The sequence below is a fragment of the Hemiscyllium ocellatum genome, chromosome 34 (genome assembly GCF_020745735.1).
Source record: "Hemiscyllium ocellatum isolate sHemOce1 chromosome 34, sHemOce1.pat.X.cur, whole genome shotgun sequence".
Classification (NCBI taxonomy): domain Eukaryota; kingdom Metazoa; phylum Chordata; class Chondrichthyes; order Orectolobiformes; family Hemiscylliidae; genus Hemiscyllium; species Hemiscyllium ocellatum.
Genome location: NC_083434.1, coordinates 15,987,797 through 16,009,392, shown reverse-complemented (window position 1 = coordinate 16,009,392; position 21,596 = coordinate 15,987,797). Strand labels below are relative to the sequence as shown.

Genomic DNA, 21,596 nt, shown 5'->3' with positions numbered 1-21,596 from the left:
CCCCCCCCCCGCCCCCCCTCACCTTGCCGGTGACCCCCCTCCAGGCGGGGAAGCTGCTGTGGGCGGCCCTGACCGCCTCCCGGGCCTCCCTGGGCCCACAGTCCGCCACCTCCGCCAGCAGCCGCCCGCTGGCCGGGTCCTGCACCGGGAACCGCGCCGCGCCATCGGCCTGCAGCCAGCGGCCGCCGATGTACGCCTCGGAGTGGAGCAGCCCGGAGCCCGCCCAGCCGGAGTAACACCGCGGGCCGGGCAGGGAGAGGGAGAGGGGGCCGCCCGAGACCCCCAGCGCCCGGAGGCCGAGGCCGAGCCGCTGCTGCAACATCTCCCTGCAGTGAAAGTGAAAGAGTGAGGAGCTGCCAGCTCCTCTCAGTGCAACACACTCCAAAACATTGTTAATGTTCACCAAACACCAGCCTTCAACTGATGCCTTCACTGATTATTAATTTCTGACAATGTTTTCTCAATGTTCCAGCATCAAACTGTCTGAAGTACTCATGCAGTTACATAATTTGTGATGAGTTGCATTTGGATTAACCCCAAACTCCAGTTAGTGGCCAAGCAACTCATGGCTACAGAACAGGAATCCCCTTTGGAAGACGCCTGTGCTAAAGCAGGGTCTCCAGACTGACATCTCTGAATCAGACAGACACAAGCGCCTTGGTCGTTCACTTGCACCACCATGTCAGCACATAGCCGGCCAACGTTCAGCTCTCTGAGAAAGGATAAGTTCCAACCCTTGCTGGCTCAACCCACGTGGAAATCAAAAGTGCTTTCCACCGGAGGCAAAGTGGAAGAAAGTGAAAATGATACATTGCCAAGGGGTGAAAGATTCCACCATCAAGCCTGTCGACTATTCCGAAACACAAAGTAAACAATAGTGGAAAACTTTAGTGAGGAGGCAGTCTCTCCATGGGGCAGTCGGTTGGGACCAGGGCCCATGTAGCCCCAGATGCATGGGCAGTTCTGACCCTGAGGCCACAGAGGCTGGAGCTAGAATCCTGGTAACCGTTGACTTATGACAGCTTCTGCTGCAGAGGAGCAGCAGAGGGGGAGCAAATGGTGTGAGACTAAGGCTAAGGCTGCAGCAGTTATGGAAGTAGCAGCAACTGTGGAGATGGACCCTGGAGCCCATTACAGAGACCCTTGCCAATGTCAAGCAGTGAATGGAGGAGTAGCAGAGCGTAACAGGAAAAGGGAAAGATGAACTCTGTTGCAGTTAAATCTTGCATCATATTCAGTGTTTCAAGGTGGTGCTGGAGCATGGTGACACTTTGCGAATTGCACGCAAAGAATATTTTTCACTTTTTATATACATGACAATAAATCAAATTCTTTCTGGAGGAGAACAGTTCCATGTGAACTTTTGAAGAAGGTGCAGTACTTGTAAATCTGGAAATTGAGTCATTTTGTGGGTGAAATTCTTTTTAATTCATTTGAGGGGTTTGGGGGTTGCTGGCTGGCCAGCATTGATAGTTCATCCCTATTTGTCCTTGAGAAGGTGGTGGTGAGCTGCCACCTTAAATCAAGATTAGAGTAGTGCTGGAAACTCACAGCAGGTCAGGCAGCATTCGAGGAGCAGAAAATCGACATTTCGGGCAAAAGCCCTTCATCAGGAAGCTGCATCTGCAGTACCCACTTTTGTCTTCTGGAATCGCTGCAGTCCACTTGCTGTGGGTTGACCCACAATACCCGTTGGGAGGAAATTCCAGGATTTTGACCCAACAACTGTAAAGGAACCACTGTACCAAGTATATTTCCAAGTCAGGGTGGCGAGTGGCTTGGAGGGGAACTTGCAGGTGGTGGTGTTCCCAAGTATCTATTGCCTTTGTCCTTCTAAATGGAAGTGCTTGTGGGTTTGGATGGTGGTGTCTAAGAATCTTTGGTGAATTTCTGCAGTGCATCTTGTAGATAGTACATATTGCTGCTACTGAGCACTGGTGGTGGAGGGACTGAATGCTTGTAAATGTGGTGCCACTCAAGTGGGTTGCTTTTTCCTGGATGGTGTCAAGCTTCTTGTGTGCAATTGGAGCTGCACTCATCCAGGCAAACGGGGAGTATTTCATCACACTCCTGACTTATGCCTTGTAGATGATGGATAGACTTTGGGGTGTTAGGAGGTGAGTTACTTGCTGCATTATCCTTAGTCTCTAACCTATCCTTGTAGCTACTGTGTTTATGTGGTGAGTCCAGTTGAGTATCTGGTAACCCCAAGGATGTTGATAGTGGGGGATTCAGTGATGGTAATACGGTTGAATGTCAAGGGGCAGTGGTTAGAGTGTCGCTTATTGGTGATGGTCATTGTTTGGCATTTGTGTGGCATGAATGTTACTTGCCACTTGTTGGCCCAAGCCTGGATATTGTCCAGAGCTTGTTGCATTTGAGCACAGACTGCTTCAGTATCTAAGAAGTTGCGAATGGTACTGAATACTGTGCAATCATCGGTGAACATCCCCACTTCTGACCTTATGACAAGAGGTCATTGATGAAGCAGCTGAAGATTGTAGGGCCTAGGAAACTACCCTGAGAGACTCCTGCAGACATGTCCTGGAGCTGAGATGACTGACCCTCCACAACAACCACAACCATCTTCCTTTGTGCCAGTATGAGTCTAATCAGCAGAGTGTTTGCCCTCTGATACTCATTGATTCCAGTTTTGCCAGGGCTCCTTGGCGCCACACTTGGGCAAATGCAGCCTTGATGTCAAGGGCTGTCACTCTCACCTCACCTGTGGAATTCAGCTGTTTTGTCCATGTTTGAACCAAGGCTGTGATGAGATCAGCAGCTGAGTGACCCTGACAAAACCCAAACTGGGTGTTGCCGAGCAGGTACTGTCTGATAGTACTGTTGATGACTCCTTCCATCACTTTATTGATGATGGAGAGTAGACTGATTGGGGGGTAATTGGCTGGGTTGGATTTGTCCTGCTTTTTGTGTACAGGACGTACCTGGGCAATTTTCCACATTGTCGGGAAGATGCCAGTGTTGTAACTGTACTGGAAGAGCTTGGTTGGAGGAGCAGCAAATTCTGGAGCACACATCTTCAGTACTATGGGTGGAATGTTATCAGGGCCCATTGCCTTTGCAGTATCCAGTGCCTCCAGCCGCATCCTGATCTCATGTGGAGTGAACTGAATTGGCTACAGACTGATATCTGTGGTGCTGGGGACCATTGGAGGAGCCTGAGATGGATCATCCACTCAGCACTTCTGACTGAAGATTGTTGCGAATGAGTCAGCCTTATCGTTTGCACTGATGTGCTGGGCTCCTCCATCAATGATGATGGGGAAATTTGTGGAGTGAATTGTTTAATTGTCCACCAACATTCACAACTGGACCTGGAAGGACTGCAGAGCTTAGATCTGATCAGTTGGTTGTAGGATTGCTTAACTTTGTCTATCACTTGCTGTTTATGCAAAATACAGCTTCTCGAGAGCTATTAAGATCAGAGACAAATGATTAGCTGAGCCTAAAGTTGCTTACTATTTTAGTTTTAAAAACTGAAAGATAAACACCAATCAAATTTGTGTAAAGGAGATTCAAGTAAACCAATCATTTCGGTCATGTGGCTAGGGCCTTGGGTGGAGATACTCAGCTAATGAAGCCGTTTTGATGTTTCCTCAGCAGAAACCATTATGTTTAAAGGCAGATCACTCTGGATTAATTTACACTAAGTTAAAGAGCAGTACATTTCCATTGTTTCCTTTGTTTGGAACTGGCTGAGGTAAAAAATATCATCTCTAGGTCCCTTGTGTTGGCTTGATTAAAATATTCATGCAATGCAAGGAGTATCACATTCCAGGAAGATGATGTGGGCTTCTGTTCTTTGGTTACTGCCGATCAGAAATCATTATCAACCGCCATCATGTGATCAGTGACATCCATGTTGTGACTTAGACAAAATGTCATTTTTAAAACAATTTAAGCAAAGGACTACTGTGAAAACAGAACAATTTAGGATCGTTCTCTTCTGGACATCATACTGTGGTTTTAGCCTCACTTTGCTGGAGAACTCCTGGATCCCTTATCTATCAAAAATCTTATCAAACTTTGCTTTTAATAAATTCTATGACATAACCACCACCATTTTCTGGGGAAGACAATTGTACTAACGTCTTCTGAAATTAAAAAAAATTCTCACCTCCATTTTAAAAGGGAGCCTTTTGTTATGAAGTTGAAGGCATATACTATACCTTTGAGAGAGAGAGAGAGAGGGAGGATGCTGTTATGAACTGAGAGCTTACAAGCACCTGTGTTTATAACTAGATAGCAGTCCCAGAGTGTACTGGAAAATTGAAAATATGTAATATCCTGCTGTGAAATGGATATCGGAGTTTTGGTTTCTGTTTTGACAAGAATCCAAATTTAACCAATCAGTTCAAATTATGCTCCAGGATACTAAAACCCAATCAAGTTTGAATTTATTGTTTTGTCAACATCAAACCAATGAGATGATACAATTTGGGGGAAGGGTATAAAATGCAGATATTTTGAAAATTGGTCAGAGAGCATATTGCCCATCTAGAACATAGAACATAGAAAAATACAGCGCAGTACAGGCCCTTCGGCCCACAATGTTGCGCCGACCGAATCCTACCTAACCTACACTAGCCCAATAACTTCCAAATGCCTATCCAATGCCCGCTTAAATGACCATAAAGAGGGAGAGTTCACCACTGCTACTGGCAGGGCATTCCATGAACTCACAACCCGCTGTGTAAAGAATCTACCCCTAACATCTGTCCTATACCTTCCACCCCTTAATTTAAAGCTGTGTCCCCTTGTAACAGCTGATTCCATTAGCGGTAAAAGGTTCTCAGTGTCTACCCTATCTAAACCCCTAATCATCTTGTACACCTCTATCAAATCTCCCCTAAACCTTCTTTTCTCCAATGAGAACAGCCCCAAGTGCCTCAGTCTTTCCTCATACGATTTTCCTACCATACCAGGCAACATCCTGGTAAACATCCTCTGCACTCGTTCCAATGCCTCCACATCCTTCCTATAGTATGGCGACCAAAACTGCACACAATACTCCAGATGAGGCCGCACCAGAGTCTTATACAACTGCAACATGACCTCAGGACTCTGGAACTCAATTCCTCTGCCAATAAAGCCCAGTACACCATATGCCTTCCTCACAGTACTATTTACCTGGGTGGCAACTTTCAGAGATCTGTGTACATGGACACCAAGATCCCTCTGCTCATCCACACTACCAAGTAGCCTACCATTATCCCAGTAATCCATCTTCTTGTTACTCCTACCAAAGTGAATGACTTCACACTTAGCTACATTGAATTCCATTTGCCACCTTTCTGCCCAGCTTTGCAACTTGTCTATATCCCGCTGTAACCTGCCACATCCTTCCTCACTATCCACAACTCCACCGACTTTTGTGTCATCCGCAAACTTACTCACCCAGCTTTCAAGCCCCTCCTCTAGATCATTTATAAAGATAACAAAAAGCAATGGTCCCAAAACAGATCCTTGAGGTACACCGCTAGTAACTGCACTCCAAGATGAACCTATACCATCAACTACTACCCTCTGTCTCCTTCCAGCCAGCCAATTTCTAATCCAAACCTCTAATGCACCCTCAATGCCATACCTCCGTAGTTTTTGCATTAGCCTACGATGGGGTACCTTATCGAACGCCTTACTAAAATCCATATACACAACATCTACTGCTTTACCCTCGTCCACCTCCTTAGTCACCTGCTCAAAGAAATATCTAATATCCTGCTCCCCAAGAAATTAGGAAACACTTTCTATCAAAAGTACTTTTTCACATGAAACATATTCACAGCAAAAAGAAAGATGACAACCCAGGGACTTCTTCATCTGGGAAGAGAGAAGTCACAGAAGACAGTAACTGTATGGTTTTGAAATTAAGTTGACGTAATTTTAATAAGTGTCTTATTGGAACAGCATATTGTTATAGAGTTGGGAGTAGCTAAAAGCAGTTAAGAGAAAGGGGGGCTTAGAGTTGTGAATAGTTGTTTGATGTTCACTTCAATAGTAAAATAAAAGATGTATATTCTTTACTGGAGTTTGGGAGTTTTTTGTCACTCACGTTTTAACAGATTATGAGGTGAGGTGAGCTTTTCTGGGTGTTTGGTTTTATTAACAGAGGGGTTCATCGCCGTGTTGTAACACTTATTCTGAAACTGTGGCTGATGATTCTAGCCTCCCCCACAAGAAATAGCCCCCTTCCCCTTCAGTACTCAGCCTATCATGTCCCTTTGATATCTTATACAATTCAGTCAGATTACCTCTCATTCTTGGAAGACAATAAGATATAGGAGCAGAATTTGACCATTCAGCCCATTAAGTCTGCTCCGTCATTCAATCATGGCTGATATGCTTCTCAAACCTATTTTTCTGCCTTTCTCCCCATAACCTTTGGTCCCCTTGCTGTGCAAGAACATACCTAACTTTCTCTTAAGAACACTCAATGACTTGGACTTCTCAACCTTCTGTTCCACAAATTCACCACCCTCTGACTGAAGAAATTCCTTATCTCAGTTCTAAAGGGTCATCCCTTCACTCTGAGGCTATGCCATCAGGTCATAGCCTCTCTTACCAGTGGAACAACTCCTCCACATCCACTCTATCCAGGCCTTTCAGCTTCACCAGCATATTTTCCTTAAAACTGGCCACTACCTATGCAAAATTCAGGTATGCTTTTGGTATCTTCCACCATGAAGACTGATGCAAAGTACCTATTTATTTCCTCTGCTGTTCCTTTGTTTCTCATTATTTCTCCAACCTCATTTTCCAGTAGTCCAATATCTAGTTGCCACTCTTTTATATTTTATGTATCCAGAAAAAAAAACACTCCTGCAATCTTCTTCTATATTACTGGCTAGTTTATCCCCATATTTCATTTTCTTTCCCCTTGTTGCTTTTTAAGTTGTCCTCTGCTGTGTTTTTTTTTAAAAAAAAGGCTTTCCAATCTTCTGGCTACCCACTAATCTTCACCATCTTGTTTGCTTTTTTGCAGTCATTACCTTTTTTTTTCCAAACATGGTTGCCGTATCCTCCCCTTAGTACGTTAAAGTCCAATGGTCGAGTCAGCACAACATTCCTCCTTAGGATAATGTCCTCACTCCAGGAATCAGTCAAGTGGACCTGATCTAACTCTTTGACCAATAAGGAGATCAGAAGTGTATATTGTACTCTAAATGCAGTATCACCAAGACCTTGTACAGCTCCAATAAAACTCCCCAACATTTATATTCCATCACCCATGCAATAACCTGCCAATAATTAATTTACCATCTTTATAATTTGCTGTACCTATGTGTATATTAACTTTTGGGATTCAGGTGCAAGCAAACCCAGAGCCCTCTGTATCTTACACAGTCAAAGTGAACATTTTCGCATTTTTCAATATTATACTCCCACCTGCCAAATGTTTGACAATTCAACCCCTCATACCCCTTTGCTGACTCTACTTCCTCAGCAGAGCTAATCCAACAGATTTTACAAGCTTTTTTGTTGAAATGTTCAATACCCTTCAAAATTCAGCTCCTTATCAAAGTTACCCAAAACCTAAGTCAATATATGTTCATATAGAGTGAATAATTGAGTAAATGAGAATATATTAGTATATTTGGAACATTTTATATTAAAATACATAATTGTTTTTCAAAAGAAAAGTGACATTAATCCTGAAGTATTGCAATACTCCCACAAAACTGCCACTATGTTGGGTTTGGAAAGGTCAGTTTAACCAAGGGGAATCCAGCTTCAATGTCATCTGTTTGAAGCCCTTCTTTAACCAATAAGTTGTTCTTAAGTTAATTTTTTTTATGAATTTAGTTGTTTTATATACAAACAAACAGTCAGAAACTGAAACATGAAAATTACAAGATACAATACACATGCATTATGCATAAAAAGTAAACATTAATCATAAAATAATTGAGAGGAATTGGATAGGATTAAAATGAGACACTTAAAGTTGACAGCATTCAATGTATAAAGCTTTCTTTTTCAGATAAGATTCATCTTGATTACTGAGAGTATCAATCATGGAAAAAACAGAAGCTATGAAAATGATCTTCCAATCCTCCCAAGATATTACAGAGATGATGGAAATGTTACATCCCTGTTGTAAAAAAAAAAGAGGGCGATAAGCCAGGTACCTAAAGACTAGAACAGCCTTAAACTGATGATGAGAAACTGCTTGACCCAATAATCTATGAAAAAATAATTCTCTGTTGGAAAAATCTGTTAATCATTTATTAGTTAGCCTGAATTTGTTAAAATGAAAGAGTATTTGACAATCTTAATTGAGTTATTTAACGAAGTAACAGAGGCATCTTCCAAGGGTTGTGCGTTTGACGTTATATGTGTGAATTTTTCAAAGGCGTAACAGAGTTGTTTAAAAAAAAGTTAAAGGGGGCAATGGTAACATGGAAATAAAATTGATTAAGTGACAGACTTTAGAGTAGTGGTGAATTACTATTTTTCAAACTGAAAGGAAGCGTATAGCAATGTTCAGTTGGGATTGATATTTGTTAATGATATCGGCTTGTGTTCACAGGTCATAAATTAAAAATCTGCAGATGACTTGAAACTCAGAAAAATAGTATTGACTGAGGAAGGTAGCAGCAGATTTCAAGAGGACATGGACTGGTGATAGACTTCAATTTTGCTGGGTCAAAATCCTGAAACTCTAACTACCGGTATCGTAGTAAGGACTGCAGTGGTTTTAAGGCAGCAGCTCATCACAACCATCTCCTTGGCAACTGTGGATGAGCAATTAATACTGGCCCAGTCAATGATGCCCACATTCCATAAATGAATTTAAAAATGGCAGATAAAATTTATTGCCGAAATCGGTCAAGTGATATAGATTAGATTAGATTACTTACAGTGTGGAAACAGGCCCTTCGGCCCAACAAGTCCACACCGACCCGCCGAAGCGCAACCCACCCATACCCCTACATATACCCCTTACCTAACACTACGGGCAATTTAGCATGGCCAATTCACCTGACCCGCACATCTTTGGACTGTGGGAGGAAACCGGAGCACCCGGAGGAAACCCACGCAAACACGGGGAGAATGTGCAAACTCCACACAGTCAGTCGCCTGAGGTGGGAATTGAACCCAGGTCCCTGGCGCTGTGAGGCAGCAGTGCTAACCACTGTGCCACCGTGCTGCCCTGAAATATATTGGAAGGAAAAATGAGAATCAATATAAATGATGTGAAATCAATTTAAAAAGGGGGTATTTATAGGATAACTCTGTCAAAGAACCAGTAAAATCATAATGGGCCAAATGGCATCTTTCTGTACTGCACTAGTGCACGGATCTAAATTAGTATCAAAACACACACTCACTGGATGAATTCATAGGGTGGGATATTAGTCATTAGTCTTGATCAAAATGTTATACTTTTGGAAATAGCCTCTATATATACAGGTCTTAATTGTACAAAGTGACTGAATGATTAGATTATATGAAAAAACTTCTCAATTTTCAATTTTATTCATAGTTTCTTTTTAAATAAGTAATATTAGCTGTTCTTCAACAGCCCCGGACACTGTAAATATATACACAGGCTGTGTAAGTAGGCTCCTGCATCAAGTACCAAAATTTATCGATTCTCACGAACTGGGGACAAGATGAAGTGAAGTAGTCAAAGGAGGGGATTTGCAGAATGGGTCATACCTCACACGGCCAGTTGCAAATTGTTTAACAGCAGAATAGGGAAAAGCTACAGCATAAATCATCCATCCAGAAAGCTTTAGTAAAGAAACATGAACCAGAATATTCTACCACTAATACATTTCAATGTTGCATCATTTCTATTAAATTATGATAAAATAAATAAGTTGTACACTTCATTATCGTTTCTAATACCAGGAACAGTTGACACAAAATATTAACCACCTGATCAACTTCAATATTGGGCTGTGAAAGTAATTTTCTTCGGCCACTCATGATTTCTGTCATTGTAGGCTTTAAGCTCTGATGCCAAAACAGCGATAAAGGCAGACTGCACCTACCACGGATTTGTAAGAGTCCTCAGAGCATTGACCCTTTGATCCACAAGTTTTGATTTATAAATCTAATTAACTCTTGCGGATGTTGTTGCAAATATTGTGCATCACTGTGATACTATATGCACAGATGATTTGAGAACATTCTGGCAAAATTGGAAGTTCATCATTTGGAACTATGTCTCAGGTCGATTCTTCCTCCAATCAGCTGTGACCTTTTCAGGAGAGATGGCATCTAGGGAAACCAATAAAGAGACAAAAGTTTCTAATTGATTCACAATCAGATGTTTTAAATCTTAGTAAAATGCTTCCAATGCACAATCCTATGCTGGCCTCAACTACGATTAACACTGCCACAATTATTGAAAAGAATAAAAGCTCTTATTACCACTGAAATTTGGCAGGTATTCAATATAATTCATAGAAGCATAACTCCACTGTACTCATCTGCTCAGAATTCTGGAGGAGGTTGTGAAAATGGAGTCCTTAAGAATCACAGATTGGTCAAAATCATTGCAGTACGTTTACTAAGGTTGGGAAAGGCTGAAGGCACATCACTAAGAACGTGCAAAGGTAAGTTTGGATTTAATTGATGATGCAAATGACCAGAAATATTTGATGTTGACACAAATCTTCATTGCAACAATATAGCATCGTAGTCTAATCTAATCAAAGTAATTTTCCAAATGGAAACCTGAGACATTTAAATAAAATAGCATTGGTTAAATCACATCACATTAAGTAAGCACTCAAAACTCAAAATGCAAATTTCAAAGCACAATAAATTCATTGCATCAAAGGAATTGCAGCAGTTTAAGGAGGTGAGTCATCACCAGATTCTCTAGGGCAACTAAAAATTGTCTTGCTATCAATGCCCATATTTCAGGAATGTATGATAAAAAAAGCTTAGTCAAGCATTATCAACAAAATTTAAGTGCAGAGATAGATTGTTTTCATGCGACTTCATAATCCACTTCAAGAATTTCTATTTATATTTTATGTTGCAAAATAAACTGCATTTTAATCAGAAAATTTTCAAAAATAAATTGGACGTACAAAATTGATGGGTCAAAATAATTTTTATTTCAAGGGTTCTTCTTGAGGGTTACTTTTGGTTTTCAGCTGTTCCCTTTCATTCTCATTAACTTATTCATGAGGTGATACACTCACATAGTATTAATATTTTCTACTTTGTGTTGACATGTTGGGTATTTAGACTCTCATTGAAGCAGAATAAGAACATTTCATTAATATCCTTCATTATTAAATCAACCCTCTATTAAAACCTGCGGAAATCATTACTTCCCTAGACAACACAATATTTAAATCAGCACAAATTCACAACAAAAGATTTTTTAAAAATAATTGACTTACAAGAACAGTACACAAAACTCTGTTGCCCTAATTCACCTTGCATAGCCGGGTGAGGTCAGTGCTAATGAATTTCAACTACAAATGCAAAACACAGGAAGATTTGAAACCAGGCACTTAATACCCTTTTAGAGTTTTCAGTTCCAACCTCCGAAGTTCCAAAACACACTCTTTCTCCCTTTCTTCTGCCAGTGCCTTTTCTTTTTGTTCTTCTAAGGATATTCTTTCCTGTCCTTCTTCCTCTACTACAACTATCCTCTCTTTCTACTTTTCTTCTACTTCCAATTGTAATTCAAACGGTTTCATTTTCTTTTCCTGTTCAAGCGGTTTCATTTGCAACCGAATTTTAGTCATTTTCCATTATTCCGATAGCATTTCCGGCAATTGTACATGTTGAACTAATTTGACATTCACCTCCCCTTTTTGCCCAACTTCAGCTTTTCTGCTAATTCCAAAAGCTATGCCTTGCTCACTTTCTGCAGAACTCCTGAAGTGACTTCTTCCACCCCCAGGAAACTCCTTGTGTCTGGAAGGGCCACTCTTAGACAAGGCACACCCTATTTTAACCAACTGAATGTAACACCAGAAATAAAAAAAAGACACCGACACTCACTACTCATGAGTCCAATAATCCCAAGTCCAACCGGGTATTTGATTTTGATCCCGATAAGAGCCCAAATTTGTTGTGGACTAGACCAACTCCCCACCCCTCCCACCACATATGTAAAGAAAATAAGAAAAATTTGGGATTTAGGTTAAGTGTAAGGTGCTGGGTTCCAGATGCAATTCGACTGCTCAAACTACCAGGTATGAATCAAAACACATTACTCTTACACTACAATTAAAATATCGAATAAAAAGAAAAGAATTGGCTCAACTGTAACTCTGTTAATATGCTCAACTAAATAAACTACTAACTAACTATTCCAAAATAGTAACATCCCATAAATACACCCTTGGCAAAGACAAGTTCAGTAAAATAGACTGTCTCACATGCAGCAGGAAGAGACCCCAGCTTTTAGCTGTAATAGAGGAATAAGAGCTTCCACATCCAGCCTCCAGACCTTTGCTACGGCTGAAAGCTAAAAACTAAAACTCATGGTAATGTGGGAGCTAACCCCAGCCATCTAAGCTGCTTCTATTGTTCCAACTTTTAAGAAAAAAGACCTCAAGGCTTCACAAGCTGTTTACTGGCTTTGAGCAGACTGCTTGGTACCTCTGTCTCAACTTTCTTCATTAAAAAAAGAACAAAGAACAAAAAAATTACAGCACAGGAACAGACCCTTTAGCCCTCCAAGCCCGCGTCAATCCAGATTCTGTATTTAATCTGCTGTCCATTTTCTAAGGGTCTGTATCCCTGCCCATACATCTTAAATTACGCTATTGTGCCTGCTTCTACCACCTCCATGAACAACTCATTCCAAGCACTCAACACCCTCTGCATAAAAGAACTTTCTATAAATATCTCCCCGAACATTTCCCCGCTCACTTTGAACTCGTGACCCCTAGTAATTGTGTCCCCCACTCTGTGAAAAAGCTTCTTGCTATCCACTGTCTATACCTCTCAGGAGTTTGTAGACCTCAATCAGGTCCCTCCTCAATCTCCATCTTTCTAAGGAAAACAATCCCATCTACTCAAAAGCCAAAATATACCTGTTAATGCCATTGTATCACCACAGTGGTAGCACTACTGCCTTACAATGCCAGGGACCTAGTGTCAGTGGATGTAGGTTTGCTTGCTGAACTGGAAGGTTTGTTCTTATTTCCTTGGGTTGGTAAGGTCATTTCCTGTGATGCCATTTCCTGTTCTTTTTCTCAAGGGGTGGTAAATGGGATTCAAGTCAGTATGTTTATTGATAGAGTTCTGGTTGGAATGCCATGCCTCTAGGAATTCTCATACATGTCTCTGTTTGGCTTGTCCTAGGATGGATGTGTTGTCCCAGTCCAAGTGGTGTCCTTCCTCATCTGGATGTGAGGATACTAGTGAGAGAGGGTCATGTCTTTTTGTGGCTAGTTGATGTTCATGTATCCTGGTGGCAAGTTTTCTGCCTGTTTGTCCAATGTAATATTTGTTACAGTTGTTGCAAGGTATTTTGTAAATGACATTAGTTTGTTTATTGTCTGTACACGGGTCTTTTAAGCTCATTAGCTGCTGTTTTAGTATGTTGGTGGGTTTGTGAGCTACCATAATGCCAAGAGATCTTACAGCTCAGCGAGCAAACCTACATTCAGAACCTCAACCTGAACTACAAATCTTCTCAAAACTCACTAACCTAGTGTAAATTCCAGCCTTGGGTGGCTGTCTGTGTGGAGTTTGGACGTACTCCCAGTGTCTGCATCGGTTTCCTTCAGGTGCTCTGGTTTCTTTCCACAGTTCAAAGATGTGCAGGTTAAGTGGATTAAATAAATTGCCCAGAGTGTCCAGGCATGTCAGACTGTGTGGATAGCCATGGGAATTGAGAGATGATGGGTGTGAAGTGGGGTTCTCTTTGGAGGGTCAGTGCACACTCGATGGACTGAATGGTCGCGTTCTGCACTGTTGGGATTCTATGAATCATAACTAAAATTCCCTGAAAACTGTGCAGTGGAGCTGGGAGGTTCTGTGCATACCAATTGGTGTGCCGACACATTAGCTTCTGCTCCCAAGGTTGTTACCATTCACGGGCCTCAGAGGACGACAAAACATTAGAGAATATTATCCTCAACAAATGTCAATCGCATCTCGCCTCTTTCAAAAGCTCCATCCTCACCTCCCACTACTGTATGAGAAAAAGGTGGCACCTCTCTTCCAACCCGGACACTGAAGAAAAGGCAGGGGCTTGTGAAAAATTTCACCAGTTAATCAAAAGACTGACAGATGGAGCTGTTCTGTGCTGTTAGATTATAAAGCAAGAAGTGAAACCTACTGGAGGTGGTGCTGAAGGCTCAAGATGTCTACCCAGAAAAGACAGTAAACGTCGCCACATTAGTCCACTCCCTAGAAACATTATTCCAGTTATTAGCCAGAAGAGGCGGGGGTCCTGAAAACAAAAAAAGGATAAGTTAGTTCCTTGTTGATGTTCTCCATTGACTACACTTCTTTATTAAATAATCTTTAGATCTGGAGGTAATAATGAAGTGTGTAATCTCTGTTGTGGTAGATTTAGTCTTCCCTCTCTACCTCATTTTTAGTATTCAATGCATTAACATCTAAGTGATCAGGGTTAACATTGTTGATCTGCAAATAAATACTTGTTTAATGAGACAGAATTTGAGCAGAGCCCAGAAACATAACATTTAATCAAAGCTTTTCATCATAGGAACATTTTAGCATAGAAGGAAGCCATATGGCCCATCCCATCTGCACTAGCACATCAAATGATCGTGATTTTCTTCCAATTTTCCCTGCACAGTATTTCTAATCAAATAATCATTTAACATCCCCCTCAATTGAATCTGCTTCCACAACAATTCTAAGCAGAGCAGTCTAGAACCTAACTGCACACTCTGGGAAAAAATGCATTCACCAAAACAATTTGCGAAAATACTAATGTAAAGGGAAAACAATATTGATATTATATGAAAGGAGTGTGCTAATTGATTGGCAATTGGACTCTGATTAGAAGAAGTACAATCATGGAAAATGCACAAGTTAGATGACTGATAGTTAACAGCCAAGATTTGTTTAACTTTTGGTCTGACTCTAATAAGCTGAAAATGTGTGGCTGGTTAAAGCACAGCAGGTCAGGCAGCATCCAAGGAACAGGAAATTCGATGTTTCGGGCCAGAGCCCTTCATCAGGAATGCTGATGAATGGCTCTGGCCCGAAACGTCGAATTTCCTGTTCCTTGGATGCTGCCTGACCTGCTGTGCTTTAACCAGCAACACATTTTCAGCTCTGATCTCCAGCATCTGCAGACCTCACTTTTTACTCTGACTCTAATAAATCAAGGCTTTGCCCCAATTTATTTTGTTGTGTTGTAAAACATGCTATGTTCTTGCTTTATTAGTACAAGTAGTTTCCCAAAATTATTGCAGTTTTTCAGGTTTCATGTTGCATCAAAATTTATGAATGAATGAATATCCTTTATTGTCATGTGCATTCAATATAAATACAGTGAGAAGTGTGCACTGTCGCTCATACACAAAGCAAGGTCTAGGCTCATTGGGCTGAAAGCGCCCTGTGCTGTAACCATCCTACAATTGTAGTGTCAGTTAATATCTATTTCATAGTGGTTCAAATGCCAGCACTGCGGCTCAGAGGTTAGCACTGCTGCCTCACTGTGCCAGGGATCCAGATTTAATTCCTGCCTTGGGTGACCGTCTGTGTGGAGTTTGCACATTCTCCCTGTGGCTGTGTGGGTTTCTGCCTCCATTTTCCTCCCACAGTCCAATGATGTGCAGGTTGTGTGGACTGGCCATGCTAAATTGCCTCAGTGTCCAGAGACATGCAGGCTAGGTGGATTAGCCAAAGTAAATGCAGGGTTACAGAGATTAGGTAGCGAATGTGTTTGGGTGGGATGTTCTTTGAAGTGTTAGATGGCAGAAAACTATTCAATGAACAGATGGAAAGTGGTTCTAGGAGGCAAGGGAACAGTGGAGACCAAAACTGTGCGAAAAGTAGCAGAAACCAATGATAGCCACCATCACCAAAATGGGGGGGGAGGAGGTGTTCGGAGTTGAGAAAAATAGAAGACATCTCATGAATATTGCTACAGAAGGTTGCGTCTTCGAAACAGAATTCTCCCAACCTTCCATGGTACATGGTTTGAGGAAGCTGGGGAAGTCAGTGTGTAAAGCTTATTATCAGAAATGGAGACATAAATCAAGGGAGGGAAGCATTAGATACTGAAACTCACTAAAATGACAGAATTATTAAAACCTTCCAATTCATAGTGAGAGCAGAACACAACTCTAATACAGTCATCAATGTAAGGAAGAGTTGTGGCAGAGGGATCCCATAACACATTGTGTTATGATCTTGTTGGGCCACTAACAATAAAATAGAAATCCAAACACCTTGTTTTAACCAATAGAGCTGTACTAAGCAATTTGTTTTTTTTTAATGAACTTGATGGAACAAAAAAGGCTTCAACAAAATAAGCACTACTCACAATACAATTTATAACTATGTATGTTATGCATTCAGTTTACTATGGATCATGATAAGCATACCACAATCCTCTGGGAAATTCTCCTCAGCTCTAGTCTTTAACCAATTTAATTCACTCCATGTGAATTCAAGAGAGAGTTGAAGGTACCAGACACAACAGAGACAATGGATCCTGACCACATTTTGGCAACAATACATGGGACATGTACTTCAGAACTTGCTTCACCCCTAGCCAAATGGTTCCAGTGCAACCACAACAGTGACATCCACCTGACAATGTGGAAGACTACATATCCTGCCTAACAAGAGAGCACAAATCTAACCCAGGCAATTATTGCCCCATTCTACATGATCATCAGTAAAGTGATGGCGTCATCACCAATGCCAAGCAGTACTTGCTTAGCAGTGATCTGTTCACTAACACTGAATTTGGGTTCCACCAAGGCCACTCCAATCCAGACCTCCTTGCAGCTTTGGTTCAAACTTCAGACGGGAAGGGTGAGTGACAGTAAATCTGCATTTGAGCAAATGTTACATTATGGAACCCGAGCAAAACTGCAGGCAATGGGAATTGGGAGGGGGGAGGAACTCTCTACTGATTTAAATTAGATCTGGCATAGGATGATGCAGGTCAGTCATCTTAGCTCCAGAACATCTCTCCAGGGTCATGTCCTAGGCCCAAACATCTTTAGCTGCTTTATCAATGACCTTCCCTCCATCACGAGGTAAGAAGTGAATATTTTCACTGATGATTGCACAATGATGAGCACCATTCACGACTCCTCAGATACTGAAACAGTCCATGTCCAAATGCAGCAAGACCTGGCCTGGGCTGACAAGTGGCAAATAGCATTTGTGACACACAGATGCCAGGCAATGACCAGCTCCAACAAAAGACAATCTAAGCATTGACCCTCAACATTGAATTGCATTTCTACTGCTGATTCCCCGACCAACAACATCCTGGGGCTACCGTGACCAAAAACTGAATTGCACTAGCCATATAATTACAGTGGGTGCAAGATCAGGTCAGAGATTTTCAAACTTATGGTGAGTAACTCATCTCCTGATTCCTTGAAGCAAGTCCACCATGTTTCAGGCACAAGTCAGGAATGTGATGAAATACTCCATACTTGCATGGTTGAGTTCAGCTCCAATACTCAAGATACTGAGTGTCATCCAAAACAACATAACCTGCTTGACTGGCACCACATCCACAAACCGCATCAATGCACAGTAACAACATGGTATACAACTTCAGAATGCATTCAACAAATTCATCAATGTCCCCTCCAAATCAATAATCACTACCATCTTGAAGGACAAGGGCAGCAGATACATAGGGCATCATCATCATCATCATCTGTGAGTTCCCCTCTGAGCTACATAACATCCTGACATGGAAATATAACACTGTTCCTTCAGTGTTTCTGGGTCAAAATTGTGGAATCCTATCCCTACATTATGTGGACTGTGGTGTTTCAACACAGCAGCTCACCAATGTAAAAAGGGGTGGATAATAAATGCTGGCTCAGCCAGTGAATATCACATCCCATGAATGAATAATAATTACAAAAAAATCCTCCCGAACAGCATTGCACACATACTTCACTACATGGCCTGCAGCAGCTCACGAAAGCAACTCACCACCACCCCCTTATAGAGATATGTAAATAAGAGATATTAGACCAATGACCTGTGTAGTCTGCTCCACCACTGAATACAATCATGACTTCAACTTCACTTTTCTACCCATTTCCCACATCCTTAAGAGACCAAAAATGTTTAAATCTTAAGAGCAATTAGAGATGGCTCCCAAATGTTGAGCTTGCCAGCACCTTTCATTTCTGATGAACTAATATAAGAAAATTAGACTTTATGCATGTGTGTGTGTGTTGGGAGAGAGTGTGGAAACAGTGGGATATCAGTGATGTGGTATTTGGAGAAAGATAAAGAAAGGGAGCATTGGTGGCTCTTGAAAGAGAATCTCTTACCTGCTAGATACTAAGGTTACTAAGTAGTTTATCCAGGCAGGAGTCACTGTTATGATCTCCCTATTTTACATTTAGTGCGATGGAGGCTAACCCATAGTTTAGATTAGGTCATTAACCATCCCAGCACACAAAACTGATACATCATCAGGACAGGATGGGATACATGAGAGAAGCTGAGGGAAATAAAGGAGATCATTGTGGAGGGAACAGCCATAATCCTCCAAACATAGACTGGGTGACCACTTCGCAAAACACCTGTCCATAAACAAAGATTGTGCACTTCCACTTGCTTGCCACTTCAATACACCACCTCATTCCCTGGGTAATATCTCTGTCTCAGGCTTACTGCAATGCTCCAGCAAAGCTCAGTGCAAGCTGGAAGAACAGCATCTCATTTTCTGTGTGGGAACTCTATAGACTTCTGGACGTGATGTTCAAGTTCAACAATTTTAGGGCTTGAGAAACCTTTTCCATGTCTTCACTTAGTCTACTATAACACACTATGCATTGTTAGCCACTAATAGACCCCATTAGCAGCCATTAATTCTTCGAGGATGACAATTATCCACTCATTTGTCTGTCCAATTGTTCTCTCTTTTTGGGTTCTATCTCCACCTATTGTTTACCCCTTACCTTCTCCCCATGTTCTGAATAAAAAGCAACATTTTCCCAGCAACCATAAGTTCTGAAGGAGGGTCACTGGACCTGAGACATTAACTGTGATTTCTCTTTATAGATGCTGCCAGACGTGCTGAGATTTTCCAACAATGTCAGTTTTTGTTTCAGATTTCCAGCCTCCGCTATTCCTTCATTTTTTGAATTCCATAATCTTCCAATCCTTCTTGCATATAGCTTTAATAACAGAGGACTAGAAAATGAGGAATGTTACACTTTGTTCACAAAACAGATTTAGGGTAAACACAGCAATTGCAAGTTGATCAGTTTAACCTTGGTGAGGAAAACCTTTCAGAAACAATTGACAATTACTTGGGCAAGTGTGAATCAATCAGGGAAAGCTATCAGAGATTTGTCAGTGGAAATCATTTAATATGATTGAATTTTTTGATTAGGTAACAAAGAACAGATGAAAATAATATGGTTGAGGTAATGTATATAGACGTTCACGAGACATTTGAGAAAGTGCCACATACAAGGCTTGTCTGCAAAGTGAAGTTTGTGAACTAAAAGAGACTTTTGCAGAAAAGGTTGACTATCAGAAAACTGAATAGTGATGAATGACACAACTATATCGTGGAGTCCTTAGGGATCGACATTTTCATTGTTGTAGGAGGTAATGGTTCTGAAAGGCCATCCGATCTGATAATGTCATATTAGGGTGAGGATAAGGTGCAATTTCCCAGAACCATGTGGAGTGAAGATCTGTATCCACTGATCTTACTGTAGCCTCAGTAAAAATATTTATCTTTCTTGATTGCTATCATCACAGAAGTTATATCATGTTTACTTGGATTCATTTAGCTTGTCCTACGATCATTGTGTTGTCCCAGTCAAATTTGTTGTCCTTATCATCCGTGTGTACGGCTACCAGGGACGCTGGTTGTGGCGATTAGTGGTTAGTTGGCGTTCATGGATGCAGATTGCTTGTTGTCTGCCTATTTGTCTGTAGTGTTTGTCTGTTAGGCATCTGTAGATAAACACAACTGGGAAAACACAACAATCATAGGACAAGCTAAACAGAGGATAGCCAGAGAATATCTAGAAGCATGGCACTTATCAGCAGACTCCATCAACAAACACATTGACCTAGACACAACATACCAGCCACTACAACAAACAACTGGAACTGGCAACCAGAAGTAGCAGAAACAGAACCAAATAAATTCCAGAAGAGACAGTACAGCAGCAATTCCCGGGAGGTTCCAAAGCACTGAAGAGGTCACCTAGACATGGGATGAAACGTCTGCAAATCAACCTCTCAGCTCGGTGAACACACCCATAACCACCACCTGAGCTAGAAATCTCTATGCAAACCTTCATCACCTACAGTCGAGAAGCGCTAAGACATGCAAGGAAATGGGATCCTGTGCCAACCACCTCAGCGCTAACTATGACAACTGATTCCTACATGGATACCAAAGGAACCAAATACTACCACCCTGTGTCAGATACAGATCACCAATCAACAACTGGCAAGCCAGAGAAACAGTCAGACAAAACAGCCTCAGGATGATCCAGGTTATGATTACGGACACACACAACAGACTACACAGGTACAAACAAGAAACTGTGTGCCAAAAATCGTTAATTTCAGAAACAACCAGAGGTGGACTGGGACCATTGAATAGACAATCACTATAAGATAGAACAGAACCACATACAGAAAGAGAAAGGCACTCAGGACAAAATGACTAAGCTAACTAACAGCAGGGAAAACAACACGACAGACACCTGGGTAAGAAACCTCTCCAACAGTTAACTTTCAAACACAGAAAAAGCCTTATTAGCCTAGGGACTCAACTACAATCACAGTGATGCAAAAGCAACAGATATCCTAGCTGCCTGAGAATGTACACTCAGAACTAATGGACTAACTGAAAAGATATAGCAAGCAGTCAGACAAACCATTGTACCCTTACTAACAAAGGAAAGAAAAATGAACAATCCCAACACCAAAGAGAGAGAGAAGCTCTAAAAACACTCAAAAATAATGAGCGTAATCATTGTACCAGTGGACAAGGGCAGAATGATGTTTATTATGGACTGAATATGTTCAGAAAGCAGAGAAGCTACTTGCAGATACTGACACCGACCTACAGAGGGCGCGTGACCCCACACCACAGCTAACCAATAGAATAAACACCACACCACAGAACCTACAAAAATAAACGGGCTGATAACCAGGGCTGAGGATGAAACCAGAAAGCAACAACACTCCAGAATTACAGCCATACCATTTAGATCCATTGTAGTACTCCCAGGAACTCCATCGCATAAACTGGCCAAAGAACTTTTAACAAAAACTGAAACATCTTGTCAGTGGATCCAAACACACCATACAATCATCACAGGAATTCCTAGACAGTATCAAGAACTAAACATAGATAAGGATGAAGCAATGGTCTCATTTGATGTAATGGCATTCTTTAGGGTCAGGTGAATTGG

The 21,596-nt window shown here is 41.4% G+C and overlaps 2 protein-coding genes across 3 annotated transcripts in view; both read right to left on the bottom strand.

The window, feature by feature from the left end:
- The window catches only part of aldh5a1 (aldehyde dehydrogenase 5 family, member A1 (succinate-semialdehyde dehydrogenase)), a 24,091-nt gene extending 23,360 nt beyond the window's left edge, over nt 1–731 (bottom strand). Inside the window, exon 1 of the mRNA XM_060849864.1 lies at nt 23–731. Within this exon, the coding sequence (XP_060705847.1) occupies nt 23–322 (300 nt within the window). The 5' untranslated portion in view covers nt 323–731. The remainder of the gene's footprint in view (nt 1–22) is intronic.
- Nucleotides 732–9,777: 9,046 nt separating this feature from the next.
- The window catches only part of mrs2 (magnesium transporter MRS2), a 50,422-nt gene continuing 38,603 nt past the window's right edge, over nt 9,778–21,596 (bottom strand). Inside the window, exons 10-11 of one of the 2 annotated variants that reach the window (XM_060849980.1) lie at nt 14,294–14,407; nt 9,778–10,251 (exon numbers count right to left, since the gene is read on the bottom strand). In XM_060849980.1, the coding sequence (XP_060705963.1) occupies nt 10,183–10,251; nt 14,294–14,407 (183 nt within the window). In that variant the 3' untranslated portion in view covers nt 9,778–10,182. Of the gene's footprint in view, nt 10,252–14,293; nt 14,408–21,596 lie in introns of those variants that run through there. The other variant, XM_060849981.1, reaches the window with a different exon arrangement.